Source organism: Perognathus longimembris, chromosome 12 (genome assembly GCF_023159225.1).
Source record: "Perognathus longimembris pacificus isolate PPM17 chromosome 12, ASM2315922v1, whole genome shotgun sequence".
NCBI lineage: Eukaryota > Metazoa > Chordata > Mammalia > Rodentia > Heteromyidae > Perognathus > Perognathus longimembris.
The window spans coordinates 7,054,461-7,069,114 of record NC_063172.1 but is presented as its reverse complement, the minus strand read 5'-3'; the positions used below and the strand labels follow the sequence as shown (position 1 = coordinate 7,069,114).

The window sequence follows — 14,654 nt, the reverse complement described above, 5'->3', positions numbered from 1 at the left end:
CTTACCTCTTCCACTCACACTTGGCATGACTAAATATAGGCCAGGCCTCCTCCTGAGCACTACAGAGGTAGCATGCAGTTTATCAGAATGAAATGAATAAGTGTTAAAAACTCCTAGCTCCAGGATAAGAATACTGGCAAATTAAGAACAAATGTTATGAGTCTGTCATATTTAAAAAGATTGAGGTTGTCAGTATGTAGTTGGCTTTTATACTACCTGGCTGTGTTACTCACCCAAGTTATGAATCTCCTAGTGAAAGTGTTTAGTCAGTGCCTGGTGTATATGTTGTGGTGTTTTTTGCTTATACTACTGATGCTGTTCATATTATAGGAAGTATTGTGTCCTAGCAAGCTCACTGCTTTGAAGTTGTTTAATCTCTGCAACCAGAGAAGAGCTACTGTTTGTGAATGATTGCTCTTTAGGAAAATATTTGTGAAAATTTACAGGAAATACAGATTTCAATTGTTCCTAAAGCTTTAGCCATAATCTGTGTAACTTAGTGTTCATTACAACAATGTATGCATTAGGATAGAAAACAGAATTACCTAAGCCTCTGTTTCTTTGTCTAGAGAATTATTTTATTAGCATTTGTTTGCCCCCTGTTAAAATGGTTAATAGCTTATAGTCACTTTCCATAGATCCTCTCTTTCTGAAAAAAAAATGACATAAGAAATAGAAAACTGTACTGAGTGTCCTTTCCATGTATCTTCTAGACTTGTCAGATATGGAGTTCCTAGATGACTCTTCAACGGAGAGCTTGCTTCTGAGTGGGGATGAGTACAATCAGGATTTTGATTCAACCAATTTTGAGGAATCTCAGGATGAAGATGATGCTCTTAATGAAATTGTACGATGTATTTGTAAAATGGATGAAGAGAACGGCTTCATGATCCAGGTAGTCCCGGATTATTTCAGTGCTCAGCAGTTGCATCCGAAGCCCTCCCATTTGTACTAGCCATCACACCAAAGCTACAGATTTAGATTGCTACTGGGTGTTTGATTGAGGCCTCTGTGATGAAATTCTTAGGTATAAAGTGGACCAACATCTACTTGTAAGAAACTAGTGTTTCTCTTATTGATCTGATCCATGTTGTTCAACAATTTGTGTATCGTTACCCTCCAGTGAGCAGAAATTGAAATAGTTGTCAGTATTCTCAATGAAGGGAAACTTGTTGGAAGGGTTAACAACCTTCCCTTGAAGGAAAGGTATCTCCAGAAAAAAAGGGAAAGCTAACTTGTATTTGGAATGACGCAATGGAAGATTTGGAGTCACTGGTTACAAGAATGAGGAAAATATAATCTCGTGTCAGTGGTGTTCTCAGATAAGGAAACTGCAGATTTATAGTTTTCAGCAGGCAAGTAGACTTTTAAGAGGCCATTTCAGGAGACAATAGTATAACGCTTTAAGAAAATATGATGGTAAAGTGTTTTTAAGAGAATGTGGTGTTTGAAAAAAAGTGGTTACCACAGACATCAATGAAAAAGAGGAAGGAAATTCTGGCGTTTTATGATCTAAGTAATTTATTAAAGCATATGTAAAGGGGGTGCAACAAATGGAAGCTCTTGAATTAGTTAACTATTTCGAAGATTAATTTCTTCTTAAATCATGACTTGCTTTTGTTATGTTGCATAGGAGTTGAACTGTCATGGTCAAGAAAGCAAGCCAGCTAATTAAAAGGCAGGGTATCTATGGTTGCTGGGGAGTGGGGACCATTGCAGACAGCACTGTATGTGTCTTCTGTTCTCTGGCAGTGTGAAGAGTGTCTGTGCTGGCAGCACAGTGTGTGCATGGGACTACTGGAGGAGAGCATTCCGGAGCAGTATATCTGCTACATCTGCCGGGACCCTCCAGGTAGGCCCTCTGCACTGGGCCGTATGTTCTGTATGTGCTGATGGCTAGTGTTGTTGCAATGAACCACAGAAGGCAATGCTACTTCTTGCTTAGTTACACTCCACTCTTTTTTACTATGACTTCAAATACTTTTTCACTGCTGTAGTTTTATATCAGTGACAGGCAGATTTTAAGCATTAGTGTATTAGCAACATGGTCACCACTCATTACTGAAAGGGAAAATGTGGCTTCTTCCTGTCAAAGAACTGGCTTTTGTCTATTATCCCTGTGTAGTGGTTTTGACTAAGCTTATTTATGGTGATTTGAATGGACTGGTAGTCTACACTTACATTCTCCTGATATGATTTTAAAGAAGTTTCTGGTAGTGCTACATATCCAACTCACTGCAGATCAGTGATAATCATAGAATCTCTTACACTACTGGTTAGACAGCAAGGGTACTGAAAGCTGTGTGCTGTGGGTAGAGGGGAAGCTTTAGTCATAGCTGACTGAGGTAGAAAAAGATTTAATCACCAGCATTTATATTTATATTTATATATATATATATATATATTCGTAGACATTTGCTATTCATCGTGCATATTCAGGCACTCATCCAGAAGCATCTGTGGATACCCTTTATTTGCGCGCCCCCCCCTTTGTGGAGAGATGAATGATTTGAACAAACTTTGCCCTCACCTGTCTCATAGTAGGGACATAGACACAGAGCACCTAATGTAATAGGATCTAATTTGTGTTCACATTGAGTCTGTAGGATGATAGAGGATCCTGTGAAATCATAGTTCCTATTTGCTCATCTACAACTCCATTTCATCTGAAGACACAGTGCAATGAAGAAGAAACCCTGTAATTTTTGTCCAGCCCTTTTAGACATTTTAGAAGACGAGTGACTGGTACATGATACTGAAAGCAAGAATCAAGGTTCCCCTTGCAGGTCTGTCTGCCTCTGACCGTGCCCTAAATGGAGCTGCTTCTCTTTAGTTGGGCTGATACTTGGGAACTGTGGAAGGATCCTTCTCTCTGCACTGCTCCATCCAGCGCTGTCTTACTCTGGTTGTAAATCCACTCTTAGCTTCAAAACTCCCTTTACTTGCTGAGAAGCAGTGGAAGGGAGACCTGAGAAAAAGTAGCCTCCTTTGTGACTTTAATGTCAACTTCATTACAGGTCAGAGGTGGAGTGCAAAATACCGTTATGATAAGGACTGGTTGAATAATGGGAGAATGTGCGGGTTATCATTTTTAAAAGAAAATTACTCTCATCTCAATGCCAAAAAGATAGTTTCCACACATCATCTGCTTGCTGATGTGTATGGTGTGACGGAAGTGCTGCACGGGTTACAGCTGAAGATCGGAATTCTAAAGTAAGTGAAGGGTCGGGAAGGGCCACATGTTCATTCACGTTTGAATAAAAATCAACTAGACATACATGTGAAAACAACAAAAAAAATTAAAATGGCATCGATATTTAAATGAAGCCTACTTCTTAAAAGGGCAGACGAGTAACTTTGAGATGACTAGGTTTGCCGGCTTGTGGCTTGATTAGGTGAGCATGGTTAATGATGGATACCACACCTACCAGTTTAGCTCCAGTCATATATGCTCAGGTACACAAAATTAAGTTCAGCTGCTGTTGTGAGCCTGTGTCCTCTGTGCCCCTTCAGAAGTGCTTGGAGCTGAGAGTGATCCTAGAGAAGGTGAGTATATTCTTTGTTAGTGAGCTAGATTCAATACTAGAGCCCAATTGCATTTAGTCCCAAACACTTTTCCCTTGACGAAAAGCCAGAGTGAGCCCCCTTTTACTAGGATATCAAAATGTTACTCGAGGCTTTGCTGGTAATTCCTGTTAATTCCTGACCGTAATAGCCTCATGCCTGTAATACAGGCTACTTTGGGGTGGACCCAGATTTGAGGCCAATCAGCCAAAAAGTTAGCAAGACTCAACAAACAGAGCCAGGCATGGGGGTTCAGAACTGTGATTCTCGCTGTGTGGGAGTCGTTGAGATCTGAGCCCAGACACAAAAACATATCACACTTTCTGAGAAATAACCTAAAGCCTAAAGAGATGGAAGTATGGTTCAAGTTGTAGAGTGTTTGCCTTGAAGATGTAAGACCCTACATTCAAATCTCAGTACTAACAAATACAAATAAAAAATGAAAAGTTCATCACAAGGTTTTCTTCCTTTGAACTCACTTGTCGAGAAGTCTGTCTGCATTTCTGAGTCTCCACATTGTTCCTTTGTAGTGGCGGAGTCTCTCTGTCCTTTGTTCCCTCCTCCAACAGGCACTGCCCCAGGGCTCCAGTCTTCTGCTAATCCAGTTTATTCTTTATCTGATAGCCAGTATGATTTTAGTGAAAGATAAATATGAGATTGTCTCTTTCAGTTGCCCCCTGAGCCAAGTCTGAGATCTCCAGCATGTGCTCAGAGTCCTATCATGATAAGTATTTTGCTGCCACACCCTCCTTCCTAAATGTGTGGCTACACAGCAAAGCATAAATCCTGAGTGAAGCATGCTTTCTTGTGAGACAGAGTTTTACTCAAAGCCATACCCTCCCACCATTGGCTCACCTAGCAGATGAATTCACATTGCCTCTTGCCCAAGTAGACATGACCATGGCTTGTTGGGGAGCTCCATGCATACTGACAGTTGAACGTAGCTTTTTTATGCTTGCCTCCTCTAAGTGAAACACACATTTCTTTTAGCACTTTACCCCTAGTTTGCCATGTAGGAGTAAGTACTCAAGAGCTGGTTAAGTGAAATTGGTCTTAGTTGTATAATTTTCTTTATTAAAAGGCCATGTAAGCTCGGTACTCATGGCTCACACCTGTAATCCTAGGTACTCAGAAGATTGAGATCTGAGGATGGTTCAAAGCCAGCCCAGGCAAAAAAAGTCCTTGAGATTCTAATCTCTATTTAACCAGCAAAAAGCCAGAAGTGAAGGCTTGGCCCAAGTGGTATAACATTAGCCATTAGAGGAAAAAACAACAACAACAAGGGAGGCCAGGTACCAGTGGCTCATGCCTATAATCCTAGCTATTCAGGAGGCTGAGATCTGAAGATTGTGAAGCAAGACCAGGCAGGAAAGCCCATGAGACTCTTACCACTAATAAACTACTCATAAAAAGCCAGAAGTGGCGCTGTGGCTCAAGTGGTAGAACTCTAGCCTTGAGTATGACGAGGCTCAGGGACAGTGTCCAGGTCCTGAGTTCAAGTCCCAGGTCTGGCAAAAAAAAAAAAAAAAAGAAAAACAAAACCAAGGGAAGAAAAGCAAGTTCCTGAGCTCAAACTTTAATACTGGCCAAAAACCAAAAACAAAATAGGCCATGTAAATGCTAAAACCTAAAGGAGTGGCTTAAGCTATTAGTCCTTTTTAAAAAGAATAAAACCTAGTTTTTCTTCCTTCTAATTATCAGTGTGAGTTTCTCTACATTCAAAATTATAGTAAGATTGTTTTAGCTGCATCATTTCTGACTTATATGCCTATAGGCCTTCCTTTATATTAACGTTTCTGAGAATAATGAGCATTATCATGAATACTTCATGAAAGCTTACTACATGTCAGAAACTGGTGTTTTTGTATGAGATTTGAGTTCATCCTCACAATAAGTGAAAATAAACCTTACTTCATTTTAAGATGAATTTTCAAGCAGGTTCTATCACCTATCCTTGCTCCTCCGAGGGAATAGCTATATTTTCTCACTGCATTATTACAAATCCACCTTTTCTGAGTTCAAGCTCCTGTATTAGCACAAAAAGGAAAAATAATCTATTTGAAAGCCAGTTGTGGTGGCATGCACCTGTAATCTTTGCTCTAGAGATATGCAGCCAGGAAAATGTTATGTTCGAGTCCTATCTGAGCTACATAGCAAGAGCTACATTTCAAGTGCTGATGTTGATGCTGATGAGAATAGTACATGAGTCTAAAAGGGGAAAACAGTGGAAGAGAAAGGATGAAAAGAGGGCTATTGGGAGGTAAAGAACACAGTGTATTACACACACACAAAGATGACATAATGAAACCCACCAAACACTTTGAAAAAGTGGAGAATGGAGAGGAGTTAGGGAACATAACAGAGCAAATGAATTTGCTCAAAATGCACTACACATCTATGGAATCATCACAGTGAAAGATAAATGTACTGTTAATGTATTCTAATAAAAATAGTTAAGCTGGGGGTGAAGAAGACTATATCTCAGAGCCAAAATAAATAGAAATCTAAAAGATAGTTTAGAATTTCAGAAATAACACATGAGTAGTACTAGAAGAAGAATTTGACTCTAATTTAGAGGATATTAACTTACAAACTTTATTGAGCCTTTAGAAAAGTTTATGACTCCCCAATACCTTTATTTCACTTAAGCTCTGATAAAGGAAGTCTTGCTTTTTTTTTACACAGTTCGTAATTTTCATGACTGCTCAATTAACTACAAAGTATCATGCTCTGTGGGGCACACCCCCCCCCAGATGCCTTGCATCATTATGAGGAAGTTCTAGCTGGCCCCACCTCTTTCCCCAGCCCTGGGGCCGCATGGCTGGTAGCCCCGCCTGCCCTCGGGTCCAGAACCGGAAAGGTGACTCTAACCAGCCCCACTCCCGCCTCAGACCACGTGTGCGCCAAGATGGCTGCGGGTGATGAACCCAGAGGCCGTCCTGAGGGCCGCCCCTTAGGGGAGGTCCCTTGGAGCTCCACCTTGATGGACAGGTCAGGCATCCATTCACAGCCCCTACGTAGGTGCACATATCCCTCTCCTTCCGCTGCCCTCTGACCCATGTAAAAGAACAGCTCACTGCCGCCATTAAACGAGTCTTAGCTCTGACTGGCTCCCGGACTGTCTGTGGGTCCTTCGACAAAGGCAGGGCTGGGGTGGCAGTTCTTCGGCCCTTTCCTTTTCTTGGCCTGTCCGGGTGGGGCGTGTTTTCCCGTCTCTCCTGCAGGGCAGGAGAGCGTGGGAGGCTAAAAACCCCCAACAATGCTCATTTATTTAGTGAAGCTGAGTTAAATAGGCATCATCATAAACCTGTCATGGAGTATAAATAGTACACCCCTTTTGGAAGCAAGTTGTACAGTACAATTAGAAATTCATGCTGTTCAATAGTTCCAGATCTATAAACTTATCTGGGTACATGCATGCAGCTACATCTATCACTGGGTAATTGGTTAGCTAGTCTAGATGGGTAAGTAATAAGTACCATTCAGCCACTACAGTATAAGTAAAGGAATTCTGTATGTACTTTGGTAGCAAGGTGTCCATAACATATACATATGTATATATGTGTATACATATATGTAAATGTACATCTGTATATGAAAGGGGCAGATTGTAGGAGTCCCAACGGTTTATAAGAATCATGGATGCTCATCTGTTCAAAAATAATTTTATATGTATACAAATGTCTGGAAGATCATACCTTATTTATGACTGCCATGAAGGAGGAGAGGTTTGCTTTCTCTATGTCTATACTTGGAATTCTTTCCTAAAAATTATTTATTGTCAAAGTTATGTACAGAGGGGTTACAATTTCATATGTAAAGCAGTGCGTACATTTCTTATCCAACTTGTTACCTCCTCCCTCATTTTCCCCCACTTTCCCCCTCCCCATTTCCCTCCCCCCATGAGTTGTACAGTTGGTTTGTAGTATATAGTTTTTTAAGTATTGTTGCATTTGGTTTGTGTTTTATCCTTTGTCTGTCCATTTTGACATTCCCCTTCCCTTCCCTAGTCCCAATATATGTATATGCAATATCCAGGGTACCAAAATCTGTTACAGTGACTTCAGGGCTAAAACCGTGGGGAAGAAAGGCAAAAGAAAAAGGCATAATTTCATATGGTATGTTGAAAATAACAACAACAACGATAAACCTCTTGTTTCCATAACTGGAATTCTTTTATCACAAGTTTCTGCTTTTTCATTGAGTAAATATCTTTAAATTGTACACATAAGATTTTTTGTATCATGCAATATAAAATTTATAGAAAAATGTATGCATCAACTGGCCACATTAATTACCAATACAGTATGTTCATTCTTGCTCTTGTGGGTATTATTTCTTTAAAATTGAGAGAATCTGATTTGGATGAAATGCTAGAATGAGTTAACTTAAAGAAAACTTTTGGTCTTGTCTTGGTTCCTAGCCTCCTGTTAACCTGGACTTGAAATTTATTATGGTTGTGAGTTTGTACCAGGTTTGTTTTGTTTCATTTATGTTTTCCTTAACTTCTCTTTCTTCACCTTTGTTTTAAGGAATAAACATCATCCTGACCTTCATCTGTGGGCTTGTTCTGGGAAACAAAAGGACCAACATCAAGTAATAGCTGGAGTGGAGAAAAAAATCACAGTTCAAGACACAGCTAATTTAGAAGAAAAGAAACATGTACAAAACCATAAGGAACCACATCATTTTCCCCTGAGAATGGAGGGAACTTACATAACAAGTGAACACAGCTATCAAAAGCCACCAAGTTTTGGTCAGGACCACAAATCTCTTGTAGATCCTGGCAGCTCTGATGATGATGTTAGCAGTTTTGAAGAAGAGCAAGAATTCTACTTGGGAGCTAGGAGCCATTCCCAGTATTCTGCAAGAGAGTATGGAATGCCAGAAAAGGTAAAACAGGTTCACCTGGAACAACAGATGGAAAGTTTATAAAATAATACTAAACTGCATGAAGCAGGTACCTGTAAAAGACACATTTTCTTTTTTCTGCTCAAAACTGCCATCCAGTTAAACAGTAGTTACACCTAATTCAGAATTGATATAACTCAAAAAAAAGGTTACCGTAACAAAAGTTTTAATTTTATAAGCATAGATAAATGCCTCCAAAAAACTAATGAGGCCCCTTGTATTCCAGATGAAAATGTCTGTGTCAAACAACATGAAAGTAAATAGTGGTATAATAGTGTCTTTTTATGTATTTTAGAAAATATAACACCTTTATCTTTTAAAATAACATACTTGTAAGCCCACATAAATTCCATGATGTAGTAAGTTGAATTTCTTGTGGCTGTATGCATATTGAATATCTGTAAATGTTATTTCCTATTATTATCGTTGATAGGTTGGGTCTTTATTTTCTGTTGGTTTTCAATTAACATGGCCACTTTAAAATTCTTAATTTTCCAAGTAATAATTGCAGGTAAGGATATAACAATTTGAAAAGCTTTTATTTCTTGAACTTTATCATAAATATTCTTGTCAAATTAGTATACCTCCTTTATAATGAATTATCTTCTACAAATGCATGTTGTATGTGTGTGTATGTGTGTATGTAGCAGCTTTCACTCTTGAAGCTCTTAGAATACTTAGATAAATCTTTTAGATAATTCATTTATCTTCTTGATATAACTATAAGAGTAAAGTCCACTCTTTTGTGAATTAGACTTTGAATTGTTATTCAATAGTTTCCTTTGTTTTTCCATTACTTGGCCCTTACTTCATTAGTGTTGCCAGTTGAAGTTAACTGAAGAAGGAAATGGTCCAAATTGGCCCATTACAGCAGAATAGAATCAAGGACTTCATTTATGTCATATTTATTGCTCACAGGCTTTGTGGAGGGAGAAATGTACTTTCTAGAACCACTACATGCAATTTGATCATGTGCCTGAACTTTCTTTAAATACATCCTTAGGAGTCAAGTTGAATTGCCTAGATTGTTGTGGGCAATGAGGTTTTTAATGTACCTTTCCCGTTTGGCATTTCTTTTCAACCAATTTGGTATGTTTTGTTTTTTTCTGCTGGTATTGTGAAGAAGAAGCCAACTTTAGGAAATAAGGCATCTGTTTATAATGATAAAAGAAGCACTGAAGACCCTGGGGACTCACATCTTCAGTGGCAGCTCAATCTCCTTACACACATAGAGAACGTGCAAAATGAAGTCACCAGCAGGATGGACCTCATAGAAAAAGAAATGGATGGTAATTTAACAAAGAACTCACATGCAGTTAATATAGTATGTCCAATGCCATTATGAGGAAGTTGTTTAAAACTATTTAATTATGTAATGAAAATTACAGCTCCAAACCTACAGAGCCTTCAGTCTCCCTTTGCACTATATTAGCACATATAGGGTCTTTTAGGCTCAAGGCAAAGTGACTGGGTATTAGTGTTTATTTTTGCAAGATGGATATTTCCTAAATACGGCTCATTACCTGCAAAGCTCAATATACAACACTTATTGGATATTTATAGTTTCATTGTGCTGTTACTCTCAGGAAATCGGCATAACAAGTATTCGCACATTTAACATACGAGGGGAAATATGTTGAACATATGGGCCTACTTTAGTTAGTATTGGGTACATGGAATGGAACAGCTCCCCAGGTTAAGTAGCTAACTAAGCCTTATAGGCATACAAATTTTCTAATGGTTATCATATTTTCAAAAAAAATTTACCATTACTTAGGAGCCCTGGAATATAAGCAGGACAGATATCATCCCCATTTTCTATTTGATAAATCAGAGTAAGTTGGGTTACTGGATTCCCAATCCATGTTTCTTTTACTCATCTTGACTCTCTTATCCTCTTACCTTCCTTCACTGTTGTTCTGGCCTGGGACACCTCAGCACTGCTCCGAGGTTGACCGCCTCCTGCCTTCCCCACCCCCCATGGTGATGGGATACCCTCCCAGAAGCAAGTTCTGCTGGGGTCTTAACTTGGTTGTAGAGTTAATTTACTGTTTTATGTAGATTTTTGAAGAGATAAAATATAGCCTGACCCAATACCATATTTTCAGAGGAAACAAAACTAGAATTTTAGTGCACTTGCATTAAAAAAATGATAATAATTAAATAGTAGGGCTGAAAATTGCAATAGAAATCACTACTTCTTTTGTGAAAAAGGAAGACTGGGCAGAGATGATATAAATCTAAATTAGTAGTAAGCTTGGACCAGACACAAAAGAACTGTTGTTTTCTGTACCAGAAAAAGAGTAGAAGGAGACATTCAAAATGAAACTAATTTATATGTAAAGGAAACATGGAGCTGATGATTTAGTTCAATTGTAGAGTATCTCTTTAGTGGGCACAGGGTTCCAGAATCAATTCCCAGCACTGAAAAAATTGGCCACACCAGACAAATGTTACCCCGTGGGTCTATATCACTGTGGGGTGGGTACAAACACCACTGAGCCTTACACAAAATGGCTTGAGTATATTGGCCTTCTGAAGACAGAGATGTGAACTGTTATCTCAATCACTATCCCAGCCTGCTAATGACACCATTTGCTAACTTTTTCCAATGTATTCTTTTCTCTCTTTTAGTTCTGGAAAGCTGGCTTGATTTTACGGGGGAGTTGGAGCCACCAGATCCTCTCGCAAGACTGCCCCAACTTAAACGTCACATAAAACAGCTCCTAATCGACATGGGCAAAGTACAGCAAATAGCAACTCTTTGCTCTGTATGACAACAGTGAACACTTAGTGACAAGAGTATGGCTTTCCAGTCCAATCATTTTTATTATTCACATGATTACTAAGTATATACTTTAAAAGCTTAGTAATGTTTGGTCATTTACTGATTTGTAATGTCAATAAGATGGCACCTTGAAAGAAAACGAGGAGCAACTTTATCAAGGAAGTGAATATTAAAAATATAAGCAGGCTGCAAATGACAATGTTTTATATGCCAAGGATCAATGGAATAGAATTAGAATATAATCTATACTAAGAAGCATATTGGCAGGAGTTTGCTTATATGAAATTTTAGATACCTGTAGAAAGAAATATGGTGCATTTATATAGTTTTTAGTAGAAAGTTCTATGTTTATAAACCAGCATTTGGCCAAAATTAAAATTAACGGAAATTTAAATTCTGGAGACTTCTGTAAGGTTTCTCTAAGAACTGCCTTCTCAGCAGTTGGATCCAGCTGCACAGAAATTTAGGTTATTTAAACTTCCATAGGATCATGAGTTGTTTCTTGGGTGATGAATGTATTTAATCAGAAAACTGACTTTAGAAATCTCACTTTTGAGGAAAACAATTGTGGAATTCTCACTTCATTATGAATGTATTTAAAAAAAAAAAAACAAGCACCAAATAATTGGAATTTACTGCAGGCACTAAGCTCATTAAAAACAAACTAGCTTGCAGAAAGATCCCATGTGCCAAATGTTGATGATACTGCTGGACAGAGGATTTAAATATCGTGGGCATTCTTCCACTCCACGTCTTACATAATACCATGAGTCCATCTGAAGCCTTTTTGTCACATATATAACATAGATAGTTGAATGGCAGTATTCAGGCTTCAATATAACTGTTTGATCCTGGATATGCTTGGTGTTTGCCTTCAGAAAAAAAAAATTATAAATAACCTCAGCTGGGATGAGGAGTGAAAAATATATCAAAATAATTTGTGGCTGTGGATTTTTCTTAACTGCTAGTAGTGGAATACTGGAAAAGGTTTGTTTTGGAAGATGAATTTTATTTTTAAATAATACACATGCACTCAGACTATTAGCTTTGATCGAGAATGGACAGATTTTCTGAAACCAAAGGCAACAAAGTTGCTGTTTTAGCTCTTGCTGGATTTTGAGCCTAGGTCCTACTGTCTGCCAGTCCTCACATGAGTTGTGTGTGCCCCCAGTGCTACAGAAGGAGGTATGTGTAAGTGTGTATGCTTGTTTTAAACAGACACTCAACATGTACATAACCAACACATATTTATATTGCACATATCTAGTTTTATTACTATAGACTACAAATTGGTGGTTAACATGAAATGTTGCCTTTTAACAGACTTTTTAAAAATTAAAAATGTATGTACAGGTTTTGAAATTTTTTAAGGGGGGAAAAGACTGTTAAGAGGAGGCAATTTGATGACATATAACACTTGAATATTTTATGCCTCATTCTGTTTATCAGTTCGAGCCATCTGTATAGATGCATTTTAGAACTGATAGCCAGTGAACTTGAATTTATCTTTGATAAGAATACATGCCACTGTACATTCAGATATTATTTAAATTTGCAAACACACTGTTCTATATGTAAGGTACTGTATGTAAAATTTTATTAAAACTATTCCTCATATCCTAAAATTTCATCTTGCCTTTTTGCGGCCTTATGTTTTGATGTAAAGATTAAAAGAATGTGCAAAGCCGTCAAATTTTTATTGCCTTTGAGATTCTCCAACTTGACAAATGTGCCAAAGATTAACATAAATATAATCCTGTGTATTTACTTGTGATGCATTAACTTTGTCAACAATTTATTGGTAAATGAAAAGCTTTAGCAGAGGTCATATTGTGGGTAGCTGCTTAAATTTGCATATTAAAATACAAAACTAGTGCCTATATTCCATGTGTGGAGTAAATTTGCTAATGTCTGCTTCATGATTGATACTATATCTTTCACTTGTGTTGAAAACAATGCATCTGGACGTTGAATTTGTGTCTTGGTTCTTACTGAAATGGAGCCTTAGCACCCCCCCACCTGGGAATCGTGATAGTGCCTAGATTGTTGTCAGGAAGTCAGAAGACCTTTGCATCCCATAGTACTCATTTCCCTCAGTTCTGGTGAACTTGTGCATTTGTTCTTGTTGCCATTTCTAATTCGAAAGTCTGAAATCCTCCAAGGGCCCAAACTTTTGAGTGCTGACAGTAGAAAGTTGCGTACCTGACTTCAAGTATGGGGTCACGGTCAAAATACAGGCTCATGAAATAATGCTATATGAAATTACTTCTACACAGTATGTTCAAATTGTATATGAATCATGTAGATTTAAATTTCATGCCGAAGCTTATATTATGTAAAGCCAAGATTCTGCCCCGCTCCTAAAGCTGTCAGATCCCAAGTATTTCTGGTCCCAGGTATTTCTAGTAAGGGATCCTAAACCTGTATTAGTTGATTTTGTTAGCAACTAGCAAGTTGGAAATTGCATTGATAAGTTGTTAAAAGTTTTGCTGTCTCATATGTACGAGTTGGAAATACAGTTTTTAAGTTGGATCTTTAAAAGTACTGACCAGGTTATTTATGTGAACATATCCATTTAATATAGCTCATATCAATAACTGGAGCCTTTTAGCAACTAAAGGAATGAACCTTCTTTGAGATTGAAGCATCAGATAGGATTTTTCTTTTAGTATTAAATTTCACTGTATTTAAGCAAAAAACTAGAGAGGGCATTTCTTTAAAAGGTGATATTTTATTTGCCATCCGTACAGAATAGAATTTGAGTATTTATCACTGATGAATACAATTTGTACTTTCTCTTATGTGTGTGTATGTTTCTCCTGACTTATTCATACTATGGTAGTAATATACTTTGTTGTTGAAGGAATTTAGTTATTATAATTTCAGGTGAAGCCCCTTTCCTAACAGACGTTCTTTCAAGTGTTCAAGCTTCACGTGTTCAAAACGAACCATCCTGCTTCCCCTCCGGCAAACAGAATCTCCTTCCAGTATCTCTGTTACCATCACATCACTCTCCGAGTCCAGGCCTGAAGTGTGCAGTTATTCCTCACATCTGGTTCAGTTTCATCACCAGCTGTGGTGCCTCCTCAAGTGCGGGTGCTGGGCCTCACAGCCCTTCTGGGAGCCACAGTTTTTCATGACACAACCCCTGCAACTGTGAGGCATTCCTGTTGACCTCTGGTATTCTGTGTCTTCACGAAGTCCACGTAATTATCACTGCCAGGACAGAAAATTAGCACTTACTGAATACCTGCTTTGTGCCTGCAGTAGCAAGATAGGTAAAAGGGGCCATTTTTAAAACGAGGATGCTGAGATTTAGAGATACTTAAAAACACTGTGGATAAGACTTAAGAGGCAGGATCAGGATTTGAACCATGTGCTTTCCAAGTTC

The 14,654-nt window shown here is 38.3% G+C and overlaps 1 protein-coding gene across 12 annotated transcripts in view; it reads left to right on the top strand.

The window, feature by feature from the left end:
- Window positions 1–13,793, top strand: part of Phf20l1 (PHD finger protein 20 like 1) — a 70,666-nt gene extending 56,873 nt beyond the window's left edge. For 9 of the 12 annotated variants that reach the window (XM_048359139.1, XM_048359146.1, XM_048359149.1 and 6 more), the window contains 6 exons: window positions 714–895; window positions 1,753–1,852; window positions 3,018–3,213; window positions 8,097–8,457; window positions 9,599–9,764; window positions 11,110–13,793. In XM_048359139.1, coding sequence (XP_048215096.1) covers window positions 714–895; window positions 1,753–1,852; window positions 3,018–3,213; window positions 8,097–8,457; window positions 9,599–9,764; window positions 11,110–11,252 — 1,148 coding nt within the window. In that variant the 3' untranslated portion in view covers window positions 11,253–13,793. The remainder of the gene's footprint in view (window positions 1–713; window positions 896–1,752; window positions 1,853–3,017; window positions 3,214–8,096; window positions 8,458–9,598; window positions 9,765–11,109) is intronic. The other 3 variants (XM_048359150.1, XM_048359145.1, XM_048359141.1) reach the window with 1 other exon arrangement.
- The last annotated feature ends 861 nt before the right edge of the window (window positions 13,794–14,654 follow it).